The sequence below is a fragment of the Eptatretus burgeri genome, chromosome 11, assembly GCF_056783735.1.
Source record: "Eptatretus burgeri isolate ZD-2024b chromosome 11, Ebu_testis_v1, whole genome shotgun sequence".
Classification (NCBI taxonomy): Eukaryota; Metazoa; Chordata; class Myxini; order Myxiniformes; family Myxinidae; genus Eptatretus; species Eptatretus burgeri.
The window spans coordinates 50,338,666-50,365,678 of NC_140971.1; the positions used below are offsets into that span (position 1 = coordinate 50,338,666).

Consider the following 27,013-nt stretch of genomic DNA (forward strand, 5'->3'; position numbering starts at 1 on the left):
TATATTCTGTGATTATCATCTAATTAATGATAATAAAAAATATAAAAAGGAAAATAATTCTTTTAGATTTACACCAAAAATGAATTACTTTACAAGATTGATTAGAGAAATGAACGTAAAGTATGAGGGTGATAACACACCTTTCCTTACAATGGAAGAAACTGAACGTATTAGAGAAATGTTCAAAGGATAGTTGTTATATATTATTCACGATTGTCATTTTCAGGGAAATATCAACACAAGATATTGTATAAATAAAATAATGGATTATCTTGAAATTAAACCAGAACTTAGGATAAAATATAGAGTTTCTAAAAAAGCCAATAATAAATTAAATAACCTGTTTTCCAAATATATAAATGAATGATTTTTTACCCATTTTGGAAAATAAGATAAAATTTAACAATCATAAAAATCTTCCAAATTCATTAAGATGTCTCATAGTTGGTTCAAGTGGATGTGGAAAAACCTACTTACTTTTGAAGATGCTCCTGACTACCAACTTTTTAGATTATGAAAATTTAATAATTTTCACAAAGTCGAGTTTTCAACCAGAGTATCAACTACTCTCACAAGGTTTTAATGCTGGTCTTCAAAAAGAAGATATAATCGGTTTATTTAAACTTAAAAAAAGCAAAATGATTATAACATTGAAGATACAATACAACTATTTTTGTGATACACTGAGATGTAAAAAGAAATCAAAACCAATAACTTGTATTCTTCATGATAATACGGATCATATACCATCTCCCCAAGATTTGGATAAATCAAAAAAGAACCTCGTTATCTTTGATGATTGTGTTAATGAGAGAAACCAAACGGTAATGGGCAGCTACTACACAAGAGGGAGACATTCTTCTTGTACTTGTATTTAGCGTAGTCAATCGTACTTTCAACTTCCTCGTCGTTCCATCAGAAACAATGCAAATACTTTTATTGTATTCAAGTTAAATTCAATAGATATAAAGAATTTTTGGAGAGATAATTGTTCTACATTATGTAGTAAAAAGGAATTTGGGGATTACATGAAGCACACGACTGAAAAATATAAATATATTGTTGTGAAACAAGATGAGATATTAAATGATATTTTCCAATAAATGAATGGATGCGAAAGAAAGAGCAAGAAGATTTAAGGAACATCAAGAGTTGGTTTCAAAAGTTGTAAAACAACAGGAAGACATAACGTAGAAACACAGACAGAAACTAACGGGTTTGAAACGGGGGTAACGGGTTGAAAGCATTTGAAAGAAAACAAGAGAAATTTTTTAAACCACGTTTACAAACTTCCAAAGAAGAAAATTGTTGATGTTTCCACAGTTCCCACAATAGAATATACTCCTAAAAAACTTCAAATGATAAAAGATTTCAGTCAAATGATGGAGGAAGAATGAGAGCATATAAGGGAATTAGAATATGATGATGAATTATTATTTCAACAACTGGAAGAGATTAATCACCCCCCCCCCCGCTTATATTGTGAATGCTTTTCAAAACAATGAATATTCAGCAGAATCAAAAACCAAAGCAGGACTCTTTCCAACAGAACAACCAGCAATATTTCATCTTGTTCAAGAAAAGGTATTGATATTTAATGATGAATTAAGGTTCTTGGGGTCTGCTCATCCCCCTGTTAAACTAACCCCCAGATTAATGTTTCTTCTCACAAAAGATGGAAGACAAGCTTCAACTGTGAGGAATGAATCAAAGTGTTTTGGTGAACCATTGGATAAGGAAAACAATGACGATAGAGCATATATTGATCTGCTGAACTCTGTTGATTATAGGGTTAGTCTTTCTGGTAAACATTGCATGAATGAGAAGGAGAAACACATTATTCAGGCTTTAAGTATCCTTTGTTCAGGTGTTAGTTTTCTTCCAAATGACTCATCACAATTAGTTAATAGACTGTTATTGTTGTTAGGTCGTAAGAAGGCTGGAAATAACAATTGTTTTAATGAAGCATCAGCCATTTTAGACCAGTTGATGAACATGAAAATAATTAATAAATCTCAATATAAAAACATTTTATCTCATATTAAATAAGATGAGAAGCACAATCCTTAGTTTTAATTTCACAACAAGGGACCACACATCTTCATTCCCATACCCACTACAACTTGATCCAACAAAAGAATATGAGGCATCTTTATTGTCCATGGAAACTTATAATACCTTATATAATATAACTGAAAAAATGACAAGTTTAGTTATAATCCGGGAAGTGGATACAAAACAATAACAGTCTCACCCGGATCATAAGAGATTTCTGAAAAATCTTCCGATATTGTTCATCTTATGAAAGAACAGGGTGATGAACCAAAAATATATTGTTACAGACATTCAAAAACATACTTCAAAATCATGGATTAAACTTAAAAATAACTACAAGGTTGATTTCAGAATAGATAATTCATTTAGAGAGTTATTGGATTTCTCCTCAAAAATGATTGAAACTAATGGGACGTTTTACAGTGCTAATGTCATTCAGATATCCTCAGGAATAAATTCGGTATCAATTCACTGTGATTTGATTGATGGTGCTTATAATGCTGGAATAAAAACAAATACAATATTTTCGTTCAGCGCATACTCAACCCCAATTGGTTATAAATTCAATATGGAACCCAAAAATCTGGTTTATCTCTATTTATCAGGAAAAACCATACACAGAGTAAATTTTAGGATAACCGACCAAGATAATCGTGTGATTTCTTTTAATGGAGAAGTTATATCCATCAGAATTCACCAACGTGAAGTTTTCCAATAAATAAATACGATGGTTATTGTGAGGAAACACGAGTTGAGAAAATATAAAATAATTACAGGGGATGGGATGTTCCTTTCCCCATACTACAAGGGTGAAGGTATGTATTTTGGTCGAGGATACGATAAACCTAAGAGACAAAGGGGTGTTGGACATCGATTTAGAGGAGATGGGATAATTGATACTCTAATCAGTCTAATGGGTATCGGTTCAAATTTTCTTAAACATAAAGACCTAATTGGTTCAACTGCTTCTGCTGTGGGAAAAGTAGCAGTTGCTGTAAAGAGCATAAAAGTTGCCCAAAAGGAATCTCATAAATTACAAGCAATTAAAGAAATTAAGAAAGGCAAAACTCAGTTGTCCCCCCAAGAACGACAGAAAATATTTCAAATACTTGGATCAGGGTTTCAAAAGTTTTAACATCTTTTTTCCTAAATAAATACAAGTATGGAAGCAATTGATAGTATATATGATTTGGATGATACTATTATCATCTCAAACTCCACTAAAAAAGAAGATCACTTCAAGGTAAATGCAATAACTGGAACAGACTGGAATGCAAATGGTACAAAAAGTTTTGAAATAAACAATCAACAAACTTGTTGGAATCTATCCAAAAGTTTCTTGTTGTGTAAATTTACATTCACTAAGGCTGGGAATAACACAAATGCTACACTCGTAAATGATTTCTTCTGGAGAATGTTTGATTCTGTTCGTTTGCACATTGGAACACAAGAAGTTGAAGTGGTTGATTATGTATCTGCTGTATCTGAAATGATGAAATTTACACTATATTCATTCAGTGATAGAATGGGAAAGGGGTCTGTCGAGGGTTTTATTCCTGATATGTCAACATGAACAACCACAGGCCCTGGATATATTCACTGGAAAGGAGCGTATAATGATGATACAAAGGCAGTTAATAGTTTTACTGTGGCAGTTCCTCTTAAAGGTATATTTGGATTTTGTGATCATGAGAAAGTTCTGTATGGTCTTAAAATTAGATTTCGACTGCAAAGGAATGATAATGAAAATAGATTACTTTTTGGTGTTGCTATTGCTTTTGGTGATCAGAATAAATTTGTAATTGATGAAATGAGTTGGTATCTCAGTGAATATACTCCTAATCTTAAAAGAGAAGAAATGATGAAAAGAGGACTTAACTCAAAGAAACCACTCACTGTATCATACCTCAAAAGAAAATGTCAACGCGTTAAACTAAACCAAACCACTTACATGTGGAATTGGGGTGTTCTGGAAGGAAAGCCTCAATATCTGTGTATCATTTTCAAAAAACCAGATGGTGAGACTGCGACTGATAAGAATAATGCATTGCGTGATAACGCAAAGGTAAAACAACTTCGTGTTTCTCTCGATGGAACATGTTATCCACGAGATAGATTGGAAATTGATTGGGAAAAAAATGATTTTGCTGAAGCATACAAGTCTTTCCAAAAGGTGTGTGAAAGTAATGGAAATAAAGAACCTATTTTGGATACGACAGCATTTAAAAGTTTGTATACAATCTATGTGTTTGATCTAAGTGCTCAAAGGGTAACTATAAAGTCGAATCGAGTGGATACTTCCTTACACGTTGAAAGAGGAGAGAGTGAAGAAGTTGATACATATTGTTTGCTTTTGGAAGAAATGGAATTACAGATTAATACAGATAATGGTGTTATGATTAGTCTCACAAAAATTTTTTTAAATAAATGAGGGGCAAAGTACCAACTGGGGTATATGTTAATCAAATCAATCTTCATAAACTATCATCTTGTGTTCTAAACCAAATGCCTTGTATGATTAACGTTAATACAATTCAGAGAAAGGGAGCAGTAAGAATTGATGTTTTGCTCACAAGAGAACAGGGTAAAATCTTGAACGATAATGGCTCACTTAAAATTAAAATGACAAAACCAATGTTGAAAAAATATTCAATAAGAGAGACGAGTGGAGAATTTCTCCAAAATTCCAATTACTTTATGTGCTGGATTAAGTGCGGTTGGAGCATTGACGGGTGGTATTTCAACAGTGCTGAAAACTTCCAACGAAAGGAAGGCTCAACTCCGGGCTCAAAAAGAATTGGAAAGACATAACAAAGAGTTGGAGAAACAAATTAGTGGAAGTGGTGTAATTGTAGATTTTGCTGAAAAACTTGAAAGTCTGCCTGATAAAGTGAGATTCTTGGTTGGAGATATGCTTTCTTCTATCACACAAGCAGGTGTAAAATGAACTAAAAGGGGTAATGTATTATATCTTTCTCATAAATAAATGAGCAGTGATGAGTGGTTTAAAGAATTTGGAAAGAATACAACATCAAAGTAACAACTTGTCAAATATTGTAAGAAATTACAAATTCATAATGTGGTTATTTGTATGAGAGTTGAATTCACAAACGTGCCTAAACATACAAATAATATTATTATGAACTTAGAAGATAATAATGGGAATGCTTCTCATTGGGTTTGTATTTTTAATAGTCAAGACAAATATTATTTTGATAGTTTTGATCTTCCACCACCTGTTGAAGTCATAAAATTCTTGCAGAATGGTGTTTATCAAACATTTCAAGTCCAAGAATTAAATTCCAAGTGTTGTGGTCAATTATGTCTACATGTGTTATTTCAACTCAACCAAAATAAAAAATTTTATGACATTATTGTTAATCTAATATAAATGACTTATGTTGGTAAAGATGGTTCTATCTTTGGTGTATCCCAATAACTGGATATTGATTTATCAAATTATTACACAAAGGCACAGGCTGAATGACATAAATATAGTATAATCAAAAATATGAATATGAAAAATGCTTATAAATTAAAAAAAATTATCCAAGCCCGACTGATGCCAATGACTTGGTGACATTAAGCGATTTATCACAATATATATCTTAAAACAAAACGGCCGTGTATTCCAAAGATACAGAAGTGTTGATTTTATCTACAGGTCATACAGAATTCACAGTTCGAATTAAAATAATTTTTTATAAAGAAGGGCGTATTGTTTGTATGAGAATAGAACAATGGGGTTATGATATGAATGATTTAGGTTATAATTGGTCATTTAAAATTGACCGAGAAGACCTGGAACAATTAAATCAGTCTCGTAAGGAAGAATTTTATCCACTTTTTAGGGAGAATGAGTTTTGTGGAGCCATGATTAGTAAGCAACAAATAAAAGAATTTAATAAGGGTAAATATAATAATGGTTTTGCCATCGTTTATATCATAAAAACAGAAAAAAACAGGATTATATATAATAAGTAGGGAAATACAAAATGATTTAACTTTGGGAATATTGGGAGGTGTTTCGTGTCATAATATTATTCTAACATATATTTCTAATACATAAATGACAGCAAGAAGGCTTCAAGAAAATTATCATTTCTGTGTCCAAGCATACCTTCAAGAAAACGGTATTCGTTATTTTAATAAATATGTTCCACAACATAAGAGTGAGGTATTTTCAATAAAAGATTGGCATTATGCTGATGTTGACAAACCAACAACTTTGGATTTAATTAGAATGTTAAATCATGAAAAAAATTATAAAGTTAAGAAAATGCAAAGCTCTTTTAGAAATTCAAAAGAAATTTTGTTGGTTTCCTGTTGTAAAAAGAAATATATTGGATACAGGAACAACAAGAAATCCTGATGAATATATGTACGATATTCTATGGGGTGTAAGTGATTCAAGGACAGTAAGGGACGAGGAAGGAGTTGAAGAAGAGAGAAGAGGAGGAAAAGGAGGAGAGGGAGAAGATAGAGAAGGAGGAAAGAGAGAAGAGAGAGAAGGAGGAGAGGGAGAAGAAAGAGGAGAGGGAGAAGAAAGAAGAGGAGAGGCAGAAGAAAGAGAAGGAGGAGAGAGAGAAGAGAGAGAAGGAGGAGAGGGAGGAGATGGAAGAAAGAGCGAGAATGAATAAATATGAAAATATGGAAACCAGTGAGATTAAAAAAAGATTGGGGGTATTACAGAAAATTTCTCAACCCACCGAGGAGGAAAACAATGAATTGACGACTCTATTAGCAATATTTTTGACAAGACTGTTTTCAAGGACAAGATATCGACTTTAATTAAAGTTTTTCATTTTTTTCTTAAATAAATGGAGGAGAGAGTGAAGGCATTTCTTAAGATTCTTTATGTTTTAAAAATTAAGATTCAAATGTGCATGTTGGAAACGAAAAAGGTTTCACACTGTGTAGGAATTTTTCTCACTTGTTCGGGCCCGTAGGTGAGTGCCAGTATGTGCAGTCTCGCAGTCTCGCAGTCTCGCAGTCTCGCAGTCTCGCAGTCTCGCAGTCTCGCAGTCTGTCTGTCTGTCTGTCTGTCTGTCTGTCTGTCTGTCTGTCTGTCTGTCTGTCTGTCTGTCTGTCTGTCTGTCTGTCTGTCTGTCTCTCTCTCTCTCTCTCTCTCTCTCTCTCTCTCTCTCTCTCTCTCTCTCTCTCTCTCTCTCTCTCTCTCTCTCTCTCTCTCTCATCCGCGGGTCTCCAGCAATATTCCTGGCAAGTTTAAATGAGATCGGACCGGCAGTCGTCGAGAAACGGCGGTGACAGACAAACAGACGAACACACACACACACACACACACACACACACACACACACACACACACACACACACACACACACACACACACACACACACACACACACACACACACACCAATGTTTGTACGTTTACCTTCTAGCAAGTAAATTACCTTTGAATTGAAGAGTTCCACGAATAAATCGTTGTTGTTCGTCGAAATTAAAACACCTAATTTGTTTTTAGTGAAGCTTTTTAGTGCAATTATGTGCACTGTACAGTTCATAATCTATCTACCTGTTAATCTATCTACCTGTGGCCCTGTTATAATGCGATCGTTGAGGTCCATAAAATGTCATCGCGAAAAAAGCAGGGTCGTGCTAAATCGGGATTCAAGGAAATCGGCTTTCAAACTGAACCAATGTTTGCACGTTTACCTTCTCGCAAGAAAATTACCTTTGAATTGAAGAATTCCGCGAATAAATCGTTGTTGTTAGTCGAAATTAAAACACCAATTTGTCTTTAGTGAATGAGGCTTTTGTGAAGCTTCACATACTCAGGTCCCAGAGTCAATTGTGACATCATATCAGAAAAAAAGAGGAGGCATTGTGACATCACGAATGATGTTACAATGCTTCCTCTTTTTTTTCTCCCCCTCCTCTCTTTTTTTCTCCCCCTCCTCTCTTTTTTTCTCCCCCATCCTCTCTCCCCCCTCTTCTGTCCCCCCCTCTCTCCCCCCTCCTCTCTCCCTTCTCCTCCCCCCTCCTCTCCTGCAATAAAAGAGGAAGCATTGTGAGGTCACGAATGACGTTACAATGCTTTCTCTTTTTTTCTCCCCCTCTCTCCCTTCTCCTCCCCGGATCCTCCGCTAGTGCAGGCCCGTAGGTGCGTGCCAGTATGTGCAGCTTCGTGCCTGCAGTATCAGGTCCCCAGCATCAATTGTGACATCATATCAAACGAAGAAGAAGAATTGTGATGCCCCCTCTCTCTTGCCCCCCCTCCCTCCCCCTCTCTCCCCCTCTCTCCACCCTCTCTCTCCCTCTTTCTCCCGCCTCTCTCGCCATTCTCTTGCCCCCTCCTCTCTCCCTCCCCTCTTTCATTCAAGCACGCCTGTAGGGGCATGCCAGTATGCGTAGCTTCGTGCTTGCAGTATCAGGTCCCCAGCATCAGTTGTGACGCCACATCAGACGAAGAAAACGAAATGTGACACCCCTCTCTCGCCACCCTCTCTCCCCCTCTCTGCCCCTCTCTCCCCCTCCTCTGACCCCCCTCCTCTGCCCCCCTCCTCTCTCACCCCCTCTCTCCCTCCTCTCTCTTGCCCCCCCTCTCTCGCCCTTCTCTCTGCCCCCCTCTCTCCCTTCTCCTCTCTCCCCCCTCCTCTCTCGTCCGTCTCTCTGTAAATGTATTCACAAATGTCTACCAAGCACAACAATTAATTCCAACCTTTGGAAAAAAACAGCTTTCAATCCCTTGGGAAACAACTGTTTCCCTTGGGAAAATTCAATCCTTGGGATTAATTAATAATTTGAATAATAATCAAACATTTGGATTAAATAATTAAATAAATTAATAATAAAATAATGATCAAACCTTGGGAATAATTTATTAATTCAAACCTTGGGAAACACTTGAAAACAGCTGAAATGGATGAGGAAATACGATATCAAACTTTGAAAAGGCACATAATCAAGTCCCCAGTGTCGATTGTGACTTCAAACCAAACGAAGAAGAAAAAGAATTGTGACGTCAATCGTGCAAAAAAAATATAATAATTAAATAAACATTAATTGTGACGTCATTTGTGATGTCAAAGCACCGTGTCCTGTCATTGGTTGACAGATAAATGGCCGTAACTCGGGAACCGCTCGTCCGATTGATATCAAACCTCAAAAAGGCACATCCGTGGGTCCCTGGCAATATTCCTGGCAAGTTTCAATCCGATCGGACTGGTGATCGTCCGGTTATTAATAATTTGGGAAAAATTGGCATGATAAGGTGAGAAGGTGGAACGAAACCTTCAGCTGCCATATATACACTTTTCAACACTGAAAAAGCAGTAAAATGGCCGTAACTTGAGAACCGCTCGTCCGATCGATATCAAACCTCGAAAAGGCACATCCGCGGGTCCCTGGCAATATTACTGGCAAGTTTCAATGAGATCGGACCAGCGGTCGTCGAAACGGCGGTCGCAGACAGACAGACAGACAGACAGACAGACACACAGAGATTGCTGGAATTATAGATAGATAAATAAATGAGTTATTGTCTCAAATGTAAAAAGAAAACAACTACAAAAATATTTCATATTTTAAAAGTAAATGTAACAGGGTTATACAAAAAGGTATATGTTCGGTGTGTGGTTCAAAAAAAAATCAATTTATCTCCAAACACAAACTCGGAGGAGATATACAAAAGTTTTTATCAGGAAGTAAATTTACAACTATTGGAATACCAGGGGAATTACATCTACCAGGGTATTCTTTCTGTGCTCCAGGCACAAACTTGGATAAAAGATTAGATGAGGCAGACAATCCTAAATCATGGAGTTAGCCCATCAATAGAGTTGATGAAGTGTGCGTGAGGCACGATATTGATTACACTGAACAACACAAATTTTTTACTGGAGATGTGTAAAGTGATTTAGACTAATTTGGGTACGCTGATTTCAAAAATCATAACCATTTTGCTGTATCACGTCAGGATTTTCAGTAACAGAAATATTCCCATTGCCTAGAAGTCAGGATTTCAATGAAATTTACAAAAATTCATTTATTCATTTATTTCATCATGAATGCTTCAAAATTATAGAAATTACAGAAAAACTCCACTAGAATGTAATTAAAAATGCTTTAGGCATTTGGCTTTGCGTTTGTGCTGCTCTGTGTCAGTTTCAGGATGCAGGAACCAGCAGAAATCGCCCATCATGTTCGGGTTGTGCCGCCCTTGGTAACGCGTCTCCATGAGTGAAATCTCTTGGTGGAATCGCTCGCCGTGCTCGTCCGAGACTGCTCCCAAGTTGTCAGGGAAGAAGTTCAGGTGCTGGTGTAGGAAATGGATTTTCAGGGACATCCTGGAGCCAAGTTTCCTGAAGGACTCCAGCAGCTGCTGCACTATTTCTTCATAGTTGTCCGCATGCTCGTTCCCCAAGAAGTTGTCCGTCACAGCTTTGAAGCTCCTCCACGCTGCCAGCTCTTTGGGGTTTAGAGTTGTCAGAAAAGTTTCGTCCTTCATAATCTGTCGGATTTGCGGTCCAACAAAGACACCAGCCTTGATCTTGGCCTCCGACAAGGTGTTGCCAAACTTTTCCTTGAGGTATAAAAACCCACGCCCATTCAGATCCATTGCCCGTACAAAACTTTTCATCAAGCCGAGCTTTATGTGGAGTGGTGGAAGGAAAACCTTGGCTGGGTCGACAAGGGCGACATGCTTCACGTTGTGTCGACCAGGTACATGCTCTTTTCGCTCTTCCCAATCTTTCTTCGTCCAGTGATTCTTGTCGTCTCTGCTATCCCAGAGACAAAGGAAGCACATGTATTTCGTGTAGCCTGACTGCAGCCCTAACAACAGTGCCACCACTTTCAAGTCTCCGCAGATATGCCAGTTGAAGTCATTGTACTTGATGGAATCAAGCAGCTGCCACATAGTCTCATAGGTCTCTGTCATGCCGAACGCGTGAGCCAGTGGGACTGATGGTTTCTAGTTGCCATTGTGGAGCAAAACAGCCTTCAAGCTGTTCTTCCCCGAGTCGATGAAGAGGCGCCAGTTTGCAGGATCGTGATCACACCCAAGTTCTTTCAACAGACCGTTGATGTCACTGCAGAATGTCATCGTGTCTTCCATCTCAAAGAACTCAGCCATGTCTCTGTGACGTGCTCTGAACAAGGATAGCTTGGTGTTAGGTTCAAGTAGATTCCACTGCTGCAGCCTTGATCCAAGCAGCTCTGCCTTCGCCTTTGACAGCGAGAGATCTCTTACAAGATCATTTAAGTCTCCCTGGTTCAGAAGGTGTGATTCTTGAGTGTCGGGTTCAAAAGGTTCATCATCACCATCCTCTTCACCACTGCTTACAGCTATGTTCTGATCAGCTGGAGGTGTTGGAACGGGGTTCTCGTCATCATGAGGCACAGGTTTACGAGCAGAGACGCAGTCAGCGTACTTGATGTGACCTTTATTCTTCTTGTTGAAGCCGGCGATGCTTGTGCAGCAGAAATAACAATCATCATGATGATTCTGCGGCTCACGCCATATCATGGGCACCGCAAATGGCATGCTCGCGCGCTTGCCCACCAACCACTGAGTCAAGGTTGTGTGACAGCTTGTGCAGCAGATGTGTGGTGCCCAGCTCTGTTCTTGGTCCCCCACCTTACACCCGAAGTAGTGAAAGTAGGCGGCCTTCATTTTCACTGCTGTAGATATACTTCGCTGTTGATCTTTTTTGGTATACCGACCACAGACATAACAGAAGTTGTCAGGATGATTGGTACAGGAACGCCTACTCATCTTTATCTGAAAGAAAGAAATATAACACAAGTTAACAACAATTGTACGAAATAGACATGTTAAAGACATATGTAAATTTCATTGAAATCCTGACTTCTAGGCAATGGGAATATTTCTGTTCCTGAAAATCCTGATGTGATACAGCAAAACGGTTATGATTTTTGAAATCAGCGTACCCAAATTAGTCTTAATCACTTTACACATCTCCAGTAAAAAAATTTTTTTGAAATTTGTTGTTCAGTGTTATGGGAATATCACAACTTTGGAAGAAAAACATGAAGCCGATAGAGAAATGTTGTGAAATTTGTCTCTGATACGAAATCCAACGTTAAGAGAAAAAGTTGATGGGTTCATCGTGAAGAAGATGATCAGTGCTAAATTGAAACTTGGACTTGGAAATTCAAAAAACTTATAGGCTCTAATGATGTCATTAAGATTGAAGAGCAATTAGCTAATTAATTACATAAACCAATGTTCACAATGTTTCAGAGAAGGAAGGTTTATTCATAGGAAGTTGATTATATCTGGTTCGCTGATTTGATTGAACTCAATAATGACAAGGGGTACAAGTATGCTTTAACCGTTATTGATTTGAGGAATAGATACGCATGGATTGTCCCTTTAAAAACAAAACAGGTAATACTCTTATGTTAGACTTTCAACAGATATTTAATAAAAGTAAGAGAAAACCTCAAAAATTTTTGACTGATGAGGGTGGGGAGTTTTACAACAAGACATTTATGAATTGTCTACAAAACAACAGCATTAAATTATACAGTACCTTTAATGAAGGAAAAGCCATTGTTATTGAATGTTTTAATCGTACCTTAAAAGAGAGACTATAGAAAAATATACACAACTCGGTTCACAACAATCATCATCATTTATTCAGGATATTGTGGATAAGTATAATGACACGATTCACACGTCAACGAATATGAAACCATCAGAAAAATTTACAAAATTAAAATATGAAAAAGCGATTAATGTCAGAAAACCTCAGTTCAAAGTTGGTGATATTGTAAGAATATACAGATGTAAATCTCATTTTGAAAAGGGTTAAACTAAACAATGGACAAACGAACTTTTTTAAATTGTTGATGTAATAGATACGGTTCCTTGGACTTATAAGATATATGATTGAGAAGGGGAAGAGATTTTAGGGTCATTTTATTCACAGGAATTACAAAAGACAAAACTAAGCAGATAATACCCATGGGAGCAATAGGTTGGCGCGTCACACCCTCCTACTCCACACCGTTGTGGACAATCGAGGGCCAAGTCCGAGGTGTATAACAGGGTTCAATTAAAAATATATATAATGTATGTCAAGGGGGACGTTCTTAGATCTGTGAACCCCAAACACAGAATCCTCAACTGAATAGTCAAGGCTTAACTTTTGTTTCTTGGTGTGTGTGCAGTGGGGGACGTTCTTAGATCTGTGAAACCCAAACACAGAATCCTCAACTACAGAGTCAAGGCTTAACTTTTGTTTGTTGGTGTGTGTGTGTGTGTGTGTGTGTGTGTGTGTGTGTGTGTGTGTGTGTGTGCGTGGATGTGTGTGTGTGTGTGTGTGTGTGTGTGTCCCCCAAAACCCTCACATTCAAAATTTCAACCCCAACCCTCACATTCAAAATCTCAACCCCAACTCTCACATTCAAAATCTCAACCCCCCACCCCAACCTTCACATTCAAAATCCCAACCCTCACCCCAACCCTCACATTCAAAATCCCAACCCCCACCCCCAATCCTGATTTTAAATTCAAAATCTCAACCCCAACCCCCCAACCCTCACATTCAAAATCTCAACCCCAACCCAACCCTCGCCCAACACAAAGTCTATTTTTTCAATACGTATTTCAACAATATATATTTTTATGGTTTTTTTTTCTTCTCTTCTTCCCATTCTGTCTTTTAAGACTTTCAGGTTTGATGAAGTAGAAAGTTAGAGTAAGAACCTTCTTGCATCTTCTTCCCAGAACTAACAATATATTTTTTTTCATGTTTTTTCTCTTCTTCCAATTCTGTCTTTTAAAGCTTTCAGGTTTGATAAAGTAGAAATGGGAAGTAAGAACTTTCTTGATATTGCTCTCATCAAGCATCATCCAACAAAGAACTACATCGATAGGTTGATATCCCCAAGAGTGGTAGGATTTCAAGTCTCCAAAATAAATCCAACTTTCCAAGTCTCCAAGGTATAACCACATTCCTGTTGAGTTTCCAAGAGACATATCACATTGTGAGTTATCAAGCCAGAACCCACATTTCAAGTCTCCAAAAATATAACCACCTATCCAAGACTCCAAGCGAGAACCACAATTTCCAGAAATATTGTAGGTTTCGGTGATAGATTTCACATAGTATAACTGTGGATCATCAAGGAAAACTCCATTGTTCCAATTTTTATGTTGTTCAGTGATTGATCTCACATAGTATCACTATGGATCATCAAGGAAAACTCCATTTTTCCAATTTTTATGGGTTTCAGTGATAGATCTCACATAGTATAACTGTGGATCATCAAGGAAATCTCCATTTTTCAAAATGTCTGAAATTTGTGAGTCTCCAAGGTAGGTTCCATATTTAGAACCATCTTGGTAGAATCCTTTTCCCGAGTCTCCAAGATAGTTATTTAAACCATCAAGGCAGAACTCATTTACTGATTTTTTCAAAATTTCTGAATCTTCAAGGTAAAACTTGTATTCTGGCTCATCAAGGTATAACTTGTTCAGTGGGTATTGTCTTGATAACTCACAATGAGTACTATTGCTGTAAAACTCTTTTTCAGGATTTTTCTGGTCTCCAAGGTATAACTCTTTGGTTGGGCCATCGAGGTCGAGCTCGTTCAGTGGGTCTTGGACGCTTACAAGGTCTTCAACCAAGCCAACTATTTTGTCCCAGGTTGTGGCAAAATCGCTATTTTCATTTTGTATTTCAGATGCAATTTCCTGTGAGAGAATATAATAATGTATTAATTAAGTGATTTAATTATTAAATGAGTCGATGCTTCAATCAAACTCTGTAAATAGGAAAATAAAATCTTACCTCAATAGATAAGAGGTTTGAATCCATTTCATCAACTTGAAGGTTTAGTTCCATACAAGTAGTAGAACTCCAAGGAACCCCAAAATAATCCCACTCAAGGTCGAGCTCATTCAGTGGGTCTTGGTCGCTCATAAGGTCTTCAACCAAGCCAACAATTTCACCCCAAGTTGTGGCAAAATCGGTATTTTCAGATACAATTTCCTGTGAGAGAAAATAATAATGTATTAATTAAGTGATTTAATTATTAAATGAGTCTATGCTTAAATCAAATTCTGAAAATAGAAAAATAAAATCTTACCTCAATAGATAAGAGGTTTGAATCCAGTTCATCAACTTGAAGGTTTAGTTCCATATAAGTAGTAGAACTCCAAGGAACTCCAAGCTCAGTACAGCACTGCATTGTTGAATTTTTTTTTAAATGGAGTCTGGGTTGAACCTTTTATAGAGAAAGACTGGTTGCTATGGTTTCCTTTTTCAAAATGGAGGATTGTTTGAAAATTTTTCAAAACCATAACATTCTAGAATTTTATAGTGATTTCTTTGATTCAGAGATGAACTGGAAATGATGTAAGAGTCGGCGCGGCTTAGGAAAAGTGGGCGTGGCTTATGGAAAATTCCTCATGAAAAGTGGGCGGGGCTTATGAAAAGTGGGCGTGGCTTTTGCAAAAAATAATCTGAGGCTCAGGAGGTTGTCAAACAAGAGCATTCAGAGAAGTTTATCATTTCGTAATGGCACAAAAGGGGTATCTTAAAAAATATAAAGATTCAAATGTTTTATTTTTATATATTTTAGATGAGGATTATTGTGCAAAGAAAATTGAACTTTTGAAGGAATTTGAGAATGAACAAATCTTTATAGGTTCAATGAGTGAGCTAAACAATATGCATTGGTTATTTGAAAAAGAGTGCCCCTTGGCTTACAAAGCCTTACATGTCTCAAATATTTCTTTAGAATCACCTTTAACAAATCACATTACTACTTTACTACTTGAACAAATCTTTATCTTATTGCATTGGTTAATTGAAAAGAGTGCCCCTCGGTTTAAAGGGGAGCAAATAAATATACCTTGGGATAAAAAGGGGGTTTATTATTTAGGGGAAAAAAAATGAATCGCTGAGAATCCCCCATTCATTAACATGGGGGAAAGTGAGCCAGAATCAGTATATTCACTCTACTCATGTGTTCATATGATTTCTAGAGGTTTACTGCACATCAAATTTGTGATTTATTAATTAAAATTAAGAGTTCCTGCATCTCACTGGTGCCCGTCTCACTGGCGCCTGAACAAATGCAGCTTAATTTAACTTAACTTAACTCACTAACCAAGTGGAATAAAGAAAGTATTATATTGTTACACAGTTAACTAGCACACTATATCTATTCATTAAAAAACAACCATCACTATGCAATGATCCATTATGAAGTATGTTTTAAAGTATCAGAGCAGCAAACATCAGAGAGGGGTACACATTTCATTTAACTAAGCATGGACTAATAATCATATCTTTCACCAGGACCAGATATGCTTGGACTAGAATGGAGATAATACGTTCGTTGTTATTATTGCCATATGTTAAAAGTCATCTAATTTGAAAAGTTTGCTTTGAGTGGTGCAGTGGTGGTGATGAGCACTTACTGGTGGATTCAGGAGAGCACTTTCTCAACAATGAGAAAGGCAAACAATATATTAATTAATGATCCTAATTTTTTAAAAGATATGTTGCAGTTATTTGTAACTAACAAGACCACAGTATATTTGAACGAAGATTCCATTCCACTCATTTGTGATTTGTCAAGCAAACATTGTAATGAGTAAAACAAAGAAACTCACAAACTGCAGGCAGTCCACTCTGCAAATGTAATGAGTTCAGACTTTCTCATTATCAGTGACCTCATAAGCATGTTTTATGCTGCAGGCATTTTAAATCTTCATCTGAACTTTACCCATGATGCTTTCTGACGAACCATTCCTGATATGGTGACGAAGTGGCTTTAGCCAAAGCTCTTCAACAGATTTCATACCTCCATATTATTTAAAAGCATTTGAAGGCAAATAAAGAGAAATGAGTACGTAATTTGTGGACAAAGAGTGCTTATCCCAATATGAAAAAAATTGTTTCAGCATGATCAATACAAAAACACCAATGCTTTGCGATAGTCATGTGATCCACAGAGCTTTCTTTCACCTTAAGTGTCCATAAAATTGTTGGTATAGCATATTATTCACATTTCACAAGATGGCATTAATTATTTTACTTCCACACCATGGTATGCCCAGTCTCAGTCTCTTCCTTCTCAGTTTCATCCTTCCTTAACGGTGTGTGTGTGTGTGAGTGTGTGTTTGTGTGTGTGTGTGTCATAACCAAGAACAGCCTGTCATGTCGCCTCACAGCACGTTGGTGTTTGGTTAGCCTTGTGGTTAAGTGTTTGCATGTTTTGCCAAGAAACTTGGCTTCACAATCTTCACATGAATATATGTATATACAGTGGCCTGCAATAGTATTCACTGCCTCCCAATAATTCTAGAATTAGAGTAAATAGGAATTTTTTGTGGACCATACTCTTCAACAGAGCATTGGAACTGCCAAATCATTTTTACCTTTGCTATTTGGCACAATCTGGACGGGTCGCCACTCCGACCATTTATTGGAGCACAGCTGTGCCACTGATGCTGTGCACCTTTTGCCAGTACAGTAAACTGGTACACATTTCGCCAACCTAAGCAGAATGACAGGCTGAGTTAACCTCATCTGGTGTTAATCCAGCAGCCAATAGAGCTCGAACTCAGGACCCTAGGATCCCAAGCCAGTCGCCCTAAGCACTAAGCCAACAACAGGCATATGGAAGTAGGAATTATGTCAAAACAATTTTTTCAAGTGAATTTTATTATTAGTAGCTTAATTGATCAAAATAAACACTGTCATACTTGAAAGAGGTTACACGTCAGGAACACCAGCAAAAACCATGTGCAAATCAAAATTCATTGGTTGCAAAAGTATTCAGCCCCAAAGATCAGTGATTGGTGGAAGCACGTTTTGCAGCAATGACTGCTATGAGTCTTTTTGGGTAGATGTCTACCAACTTTGCACAGTGAGATGGTGAAATCTTTGCCTATTCTTCATCTGAAAATTGCTCTAGTTCTGCCACGTTTGATGGGGATTGTCGATGGACTGCAATCTTCAAGTCGTGTCATAATGTTCAATTGTGTTCAAGCAGGCACAGTATTACTTTGACTGGGCCACTCAAGAACATTTCTTTTCTTATTATTCAGCTATTCCAGTGTGGCTGTAGCTTTGTGCTCCCGATCGTTGTCCTGCTGAAATGTGAATCTCCTACTCAGTTTCAGATTCATGGCTGACTAAAGCATGTTTTTTGTCAAGGATTCTCGTGAACTTTGCACCGTCTATTTTCCTTTCTATCCTGATAAGCTTGCCAGCCCCTTCTGATAAAAAGCAGCCCCATAACATGATGCTGCCACCACCATGCTTGAAAGTAGGGATGGTGTTGACAACTGGGTGATGTGCAGTGTTTGGCTCATGCCAGACGTAACACTTTGAATTTAGACCAAAAAGTTCAATTTTTGTCTCGTCTGACCACAAAATGTTTCTTTACATGCCTATAGTATCATAATTAGATGTTTTTTTTGCAAACTCCATATGAGCTTTTTATTGTGTCTTTTTCAGTAATGACTTCTTTCTTCCCACCTGTCCATAGAGGCCAGCTTTGTGAAGGGAATGGGATATTGATGTTTGATGAACATTGACCCCCATCTCTGACATTGAGCTTTGCCGATCTTTCAGTCATTGTTGGATTTACAGTGACATCCTGAACCAGTTTCCTGCTTGGCTGGCTGCTGAGTTTGAATGGCTGACCTGATCTGGGTAGAGTGTGGGTGGTATGATATGTCTTCCACTTCTTAATGATGGATTTCACCGTACTCAAAGGGATAATGAGTGACTGAATGGTGCTTCTCCATCATTTTATGTCTGACTTCTTTGGAAAGATCCTTGGTCTTCATGCTTGTCTTGTTGACGAAGTGAGTTGCTCCTTAAAACCCCTTAGATAAGTGTGGGAGTTTAATTTTTTAAAGTTTAACCAATGATTACATGCATGTGAAACCTATTACACTTATTTTGTTACTTTTCTAACAAATAATTTTATCCTGAAGTGATTTAGGATTAATTAGGCAATGGGGTTGAATATTTATGAAAATGAGAATCATCTGATTTTCTCTGTTAATTTTAATTCTTCACATTTTATCTACATTTCTTAGCTTTATAACTTTAAAGTAATTCGTGAGGACTCTATATATTGTTTGATTTGAAAGCATCATGAAATAAGCTCAGATGGCATCAAAATTTAAAAACTTAGGAGGGGGTTAATACTTTTCAGGCCACTGTATATACCTATTGTACTGTAAAAAAGTCCAAGGCCACATTTAAAATACACATTTTTATTATGACGCTGGCATAATTTGATATATAAAAGGTGTTATAATAATGAAGTTTTATGAAAGAAACAAACAGTAATTGTATTTTACAATATGAATGCATGAAATTTAAATATTGGGAGTGGCAACCTTTTTCATGCACATTGTGCATTTATCTGTTTTGGAATGTTTTCTTGCAATTTCTGGAGAAATTCCATTGGGAGGTTGTTACATGCATTCTGCAATGGTTTACCATCATTAATCTTTTGATTTTGGTTGTTTTTCGTTTTTCTCCCTGTTCAAATAATCCCAGACAGCCTCTATGATGTTAAGGTCAGGATGTTGAAAGGGTCACTCTAATATGTTGTCGAGTTTGTGGTTCTGCTTTCTTTGTAAATATGTCTTTACGACATTTGCTGTGTGTTTGGGGTCATTGTCATGCTGGAAACATTAAAATTGTTGCCAATTAACCTCCCTTATGACAGGGTATGAGGCCAGCATGGTGGATTAGGATCAGTTTGTGCTTGTCAGCATTCATTGTTCCTTCAAGTCTCACCAAATCACCAATGCCAGCAGCAGAAATACATCCCCAAACCTGAACAAAACCTCCTCCATGTTAAGCAATAGTCTGTCGACATCCTTAAACTTCTCACCAACCCTCCTTCTGACATACTGCCTTCTCTTTAATCCAACAATTTCAAACTTTCAATAGTCACTCCAAAGTTCCTTTCCTCACTCATTAGCATCCCAATTCTGATATTCTTGGGCATATTTCAGTCTCTCGCTTTATTACCATTACGCAGATAGTGCTTTTTGACAAAAACTTGCCTATGGAGACCACTTTTGATAAGTGGATTAGTCCACTTGAATCCCTGATGGCTGTGCCAGTTCTTGTACTTGCTCAGCACATCATTTATTTCTTCTATATCTGAAAGGAACTTATCTTTTTAAGTATTGCTCATCGTTTTTTGCTGAGTTTATTTGGCCTTCCAATCCCTTCTTCTGTTTTTAACTTCTCCAGTCTCATTACACTTCTGTGTTGTTCTTGAATGCCACATCTGGAAATACCCATTTTGCAGGATATTTCTCAGTGTTAATTGTCTTCTCAGTGTAAAAATTATTTTGGCTTATCGATTTTGCTATCTTGGACATGATGTGGTAGCCTTGGCCTTTTGGATTATTCCCTGAAAGAGAGAAATTACGAATATTGAAAAGGTGAGGTGGCCTCAGACTTTTGAAATATTTAAACAGGAATAAAAACAAAAGACAACCAAAATCAAAAGATAAATGATGGTAAACATTGCAGAATGCATAGAACCACCTTCCAAACGAATTTCTCAATAAATTGTCTGAAAGCTGTTGTTTTGGATTTCTGCTATTTTGCATGAAAAATGTGGTCACACCAAATATTGAAATTTCTTGCATTAATATTGAAAAATACAATACATTTTCATTTCTTCAAGAAAACGTGATTATTAAATCACCTTGTATTTATCAAAAACTGTGAATGTGGTAATAAAAATATTTATTTTCAATGTGTCCTCAGATTTTGCACATCACTACATACAGTATATTATTTACCAGCATTCAGAAATTGGGCCTAGATGAATGGAAAACAGAGGTATATGATGGAATGGATATAAAAAAGCATCTCAAGTATGTTTTGAAGAAAATGATCAGATTAAATGATCATGGATTTCAGTTAGTGCCCAACTGTGTTTGCGGACGTCCTCTGCGGATGTTGAGCTGCTTATTATTAGGAGGATGGTGGCAGAATTTGCACTCTGGCCACCGTAAAACACTTCATTCCACAAAACATTCGAAGAAAAAAATCTGAAAATCCACTCTGTTTGAGTACCTCCACCAGACGGCGGTCTCCTTGGGTTAACCTGAGGTGGTACCTACGGCTGGGTGCTTGGAATGTCCTATCCCTAAGAGTGGATGATCACCTGTCTCTGTTATCTGCTGAGCTCAAGCGTTTAATCATCAGTATTGCAGCATTCTCCGAAGTTTGGAGACCGGATTGTGGTGAGATCATAGCGGGTGATTACACCTAATATTGGCCTGGTCGCTTTGATGGTTACCATGCCCAAGGAGTTGTTGTAGCTGTGTCCAATAAGCTTACTCCAATGATAAATGAGGTAACACCGGCCAATGACCTTTTGTGAGACTAAGGATTCGTCACTCCTTGGGTGTCATATCCCTGGTCTCTGTGTATGCTCCGACTGAGGCAAGTGATCTCACCGTGAAGGATGCATTCTACACCACGCCCGAGTCTGTAGTTGATCAGTGCCCCAGGCGAGATATTCTTCCAGTATTGGGGGATTTCAATGCATCAACTGGAACTGATAGGGATGGTTATGAGACATGTGTTGGTTCCCATGGGTCTGGAACTGTGAATCAGAATAACACGAAGTTCCTTGACTTTTCAAGAAGTCATGGACTTAGGGTGGCTGGTTCATGATTTCAGCACACACTAGCTCATCGCTGGACTTGGTATTCCAACGCTGGTGGTGTGGCAAAGGAGATAGACCATGTGCTCATTGATGGTCGCTGGAGGATAACAAGGAATATCAAGGAAATCCAACACAGGTGGAGACAATTCAGCCCATCATGCCTGCGCGAGCACCCCACCAACCCATCTACATAAGATCCAAGGAAGAAAATGCAAAAAATGTTTTTAATTAATGAAATAATTTTTTTTGATTGTTTGTTTTTTTATTTTTTTTTAATATTTAAAAAATCTTATTTGTAATTTTTGGAGGTTTTTTGGTAGTTTTTGTAGTTTTGTTTATTTTTTTCCCTTTTTTTCTCCTCAGGGGAGGGGGCATGGGCTTGGTAAAAAACACACATCAACCACACAACCCCACTTGACAAGACCCCCATCAACAGCACGCCATACACATGTACACAATTCCTCATCAATGCTCAAACTCCCGAAATGTCTTATCAATATCCCCATACCCCTCTATCTCCATAACTTCCAGGTACCTATCTGATTCTAATTTAAACTTATCTACTTCGTCTGCTGCCACTACCTTTCCAGGGAGGCCATTCCATGCATTAACTAATCTCTGAATGAAAGTCTCCTGCCTTGCTACCATCTTAACTCTGCTATTCTTTACTCTCAGACTATGGCCCCTGGTCCTATCACTGTCGACTCTGTTGAATAATTCATCTGCACTTATTTTATCTATACCTTTCATGATCTTAAACATCTCCATCATATCTCCTCGTAACCGCCTCCTTTCTAGTGTATAAAGCCCTGTCTCCTTCAGCCGCTCCTCATAGCTGAGTCTCGTCGCATAGATAGGCCCAGAATCAATCTCGTCACCCTGCGCTGAACCCTCTCTATGGCATCGATGTCCTTCCAAAACGGTGGTGACCAAAACTGCACACAATATTCTGGATGTGGCCCTCACTAAATTCCTTTACAATGTGAACACCACCTCTTTTGATTTAAAATTGATCCCCGTCTGAATACAGCCAAAACCCTATTTGCTCTACCCACAGCTATCTGGAATAGTGCTGACTGCTTACCTCCCGTATGTATTACCACCCCCAGATCCTTCTCCTGTGTGACACGCTCCAAAATTACCCCTTGCATCCTGATTGCTCCCATACCTGACCTGACTTGATTTCACTAATTTAGTTTCTGAGAGCTGGCAAGAGAGCATAAAGATGTGAACACTCGTCTTTGAGCTGTCTCGACTTGGTTCAAATCACACCACATCTTTCGATGGAAGAAAATTAATTTGGAGGACCCATCTGTCAGCATTGTGGTTTGGAGGATGTTAAAGATTACACGTGTTTTTTGTGAAGAATCGGCGAGTTATCGCCTGCACCCTGTAACAAAATACATTCTTGCACAAATCATCCTCAGGCAGAGCTTGATTTATTTTGTTATAAGAATCATATCACAGATTTACTTCCATTTATCAGCAAGGTCATGTAATCCATCATCACAGTTGATACAAAATACTTCGTTTTCTCCAACAACCTCATCTCAGATCACCAATTTGGTTTCAGACCAGGTCACTCTCCCTTGGACATGCTGCTTCTACTCACCCAACAATGGATGGAGGGCCTCAATGTCAGACATGAGATCAGGGCCATCTCTCATGCTTTTGCTAGTCTTTCAACCTGCCTTACTCTCCAAAATCTTTGCCTATGGCCAGAGATGGATTAAGTTTTTTGGGGGCCCTGGGTACAAAAAATATTTAGGCCCAAAAAGGCCCCAAAAATTGGACTCTGTCTTATTTTCACAATCACTCAGCCGATGCCTTAGGCAGCTTTAGACTTGACTGCAAAAAATTTGGAGTAATTACCATGTTTTATTGCCTTTCCCCCCCCCCCTTGTAAAAAAAGATGACATGTTGAGGTGGTCCAATACCAATCAGCTTGCTATCGCTTGCCAAGCCAGCCGTTCCTTATCAACCATTTTGTTGGAGTGCTTGCTTGAGTGCTTAAGCCACATGTTCTACATTTCCAGCAGCCATGTCTGCCGACCCCGAATCTGTGTCACCATCGTCTTCATCTGTCATTGCTCCTTGAAGTATTGCTTTGTAAGTTGGTATCTTTTATTTTTTTTTTTACAAAGCAACTCCTTTAGGCTCCTTTGCTTGCTTCACCTTTCTCTTCGAGCTCCCACTAATTAATGTACCACCAATCCATTTGTTTTTCTTAAATGCCTGTTAATTTTAACTGAAACTGCTATCTGTCCGATGACGTTGCAAGGCATTTGCATAGTGGAACATGACTTTATTAAAAAAAAAATGCCTCTGGACATTGCGATTGTTGCATCTATTAATTTACGTAAATTCTTTAAAAAACAACAGTTACATAATTTATGAACAGTCCATGTTGGGGACATTCCGTCACATCCCCGTGACGGATGTTCACATGGATAAGAGGTGCCGAGTTCTTCTTTTCAAAACGCTTAAATGCTCGTTTCCTAATGGACACGTTGCCGGATTTTGTGACGGGTTGTGACCACAGTGCGGTCATTCTTGTTGTATAATCATTGCATTATCAAGTATTGTCTGGTTTCACACATCTAACGAGACTCGAGGGTCACACCGCGCATGAGCACAGAGAACCCCCGCAACAGTATAAAGCAAAAACTAGCTATGAAACACCCTGAACGCTAACTCGTAACTGGAAACATAATATTATTCTGGTGGATCTGGTTTAGACATTTTTATAACAACAAATGTATTTTTCCCTGGGGCCCTCAATGAACTCGTGACACTGGTCGCAGGCCCTCCATGCCTGTGCGTTAATCTGCCCCTGCCTACAGCATCCGAGGCCAACTCCACACATGGCTTATTCATTTTCCCTACTCTCAAAGCTAACATGTGGCACTCAACAAAATCTTTTCATCTCCTCTCTCTGTCAAGGCTGGAGTTACGCAAGGCAGTGTTCTGGGCCCAGTCTTATTCCTGATCTTCATAAATTATTTCTCTGACTCTGGAAAATCCTCTATATTTGTTGATGGCTCCACCCTCTGCTGTGACATCTCTCATCTTTCAGCCAGAAAGACTGCAGCCTCTTCCCTTTCTTCAGATCTTGACAACCTACATTCTAAACAATCTTCTTGAGGAAGTTCACTTATCCAAACTCCTGGGTCTCACGATCAGCCATGATATTTCTTGGGCAAACCACATTTCAAAGTTGATCTCCAAAGCCAGCTGCCGAATGGACATTCTCTGTTGTACAAAGTCGTTCATTGGCAGATCTAAACTCCTCTCTACATTCAAGGCCTTCATCCAGAGCTTGTTGGAGTACTGCTCTCTCCTCTTGGCTGGCTCCCTTGCTTCACACCTCACTCAGTTTGATGCCATGGAAACCAAGGCTTTCAAGATTATAATCCAATAATTATTTATTGGAATCCTCCATGATGAAGCTGGGTCTATGCGTCTATCACTTCACCAGTACAGACAGGTTGGTGGTCTCTCTGTCTTCTACCGCCACCTTTCTGGTTTTGTGCCCTCTGCTCTTTCCATGCTTTGTCCTCCCCAGGTTTCTGTAGGGCACACACTTTCTACCTTCAATCCTCTTCTGGTGAAACTCCCAAAATCCAAGATAAATGCTCACCTCCACAGATTTGCTCCTCTTTTCTCCCACCTGTGGAAGCAACTTCCACATTCTCTTCAATCTCATTCTTCCCTCCACGTCTTCAAGACAGATTTTCACCACCATCTCAGGTCAACCCCAATCCAAAACAATGATCTTTTCTACCCTCGTTAACCCCATCCTGATTCCTTCTCCTCCAATTTTCCAGTTTCCCCTTTGGAGAATTTCCTTCTTGATCCATCTCGTCCACCCTATACACCCTCTCCTGCAAATCATTCTTCCCCACACCCATTGTTTGTCCAAGTCTGCATCTATCTTGGCCTTCAACTCTGCTGTTGGTGTCCCCCGCCTTTCTGAACTGTTCCTTTTGTCCTTTTATATACAGTGTATTATATTCACTGTAATAGCCTCCACAGCTTCCACGAGTCTCAACTATGTAATATATATCTTCTTCTTCTTCTTTCGGCTGCTCCCGTTAGGGGTCGCCACAGCGGATCATCTCATCCGTTTGATCCGCATAGTGATTTGGCACATGTTTTACGCCGGATTCCCTTCCTGATGCAACCCTGGTCACCTCTTATGACACAGGGATATGGTACACCTATTTTAACCGGGGTATACACCGGGCCCAGTGCACTGGTACTCATTTCGCCGACCTCGGAAGGATGACAGGCTGAGTCAACCCCCTGGTGTATTAATTCAGTGGCCGAACGGGCCTTGAACTCAGGACCTTTTGGATCCCAAACCACTGCCCTAACCACTGCGCCAACACCAGGCTCTATGTAATATATATATATATATATATATATATATATATATATATATATATATATATATATATATATATATATATATATATATATATTAGCAGGGTGTGCTTACATATTGTGTAAGCAGACGAACCGTGCTTCCCCATTTTCTCAGGTCGCTCACCTGCATTTGATTTTTAATTTATTTATTTTCATTTTTTTTTCATTTATGGATGTTGTCTGGCAATTCTGTATTTTTTACTGGTGTATTGGCATCAACGTTCATTGGCAGAGAAAATTACCGTGCTTCCCTATTGTCTTGGGTCACTCACCTGCATTTTCTTTTCATTTATTTTTCTCATTTTTTTTTCATTTATTTATATATTCAATACCGGATGTTGTCTGACGATTCTGTGATTTTTCCCCGTGTAGTGAATTCGATGTCCATCGGCTTACAAAATTTTAGATTTTTGACGTCACCTGGAAGGTATCGATCTTTAATATCAGTCAGTGAGTCAATCAGTGAGTCAGTGGTGAGAAAGAGCTATATATAGTCCATGTTGGGGACTGCATATATATATATATATATATATATATATATATATATATATATATATATATATATATATATATATATATATATATATATATATATATATATATATATATATATATATATATATATATATATATATATATATATATATATATATATATATATATATATATATATATATATATATATATATATATATATATATATATATATATATATATATATATATATATATATATATATATATATATATATATATATATATATATATATATATATATATATATATATATATATATATATATATATATATATATATATATATATATATATATATATATATATATATATATATATATAT

The 27,013-nt window shown here is 37.8% G+C and overlaps 1 protein-coding gene and 1 pseudogene across 1 annotated transcript; both read right to left on the minus strand.

Annotated features, from left to right (window-relative positions):
• Positions 1 to 3,013: 3,013 nt before the first annotated feature.
• Positions 3,014 to 15,075, minus strand: LOC147017046 (uncharacterized). Its single transcript, XM_085847959.1, is given in 3 exon segments — positions 3,014 to 3,047; positions 13,784 to 14,745; positions 14,843 to 15,075. Coding segments are annotated over 3 exon segments (1,128 nt in total). The 5' UTR covers positions 14,975 to 15,075.
• A 5,223-nt stretch (positions 15,076 to 20,298) lies between these two features.
• LOC147017047 (uncharacterized) overlaps positions 20,299 to 27,013 on the minus strand; it is a 42,597-nt pseudogene continuing 35,882 nt past the window's right edge.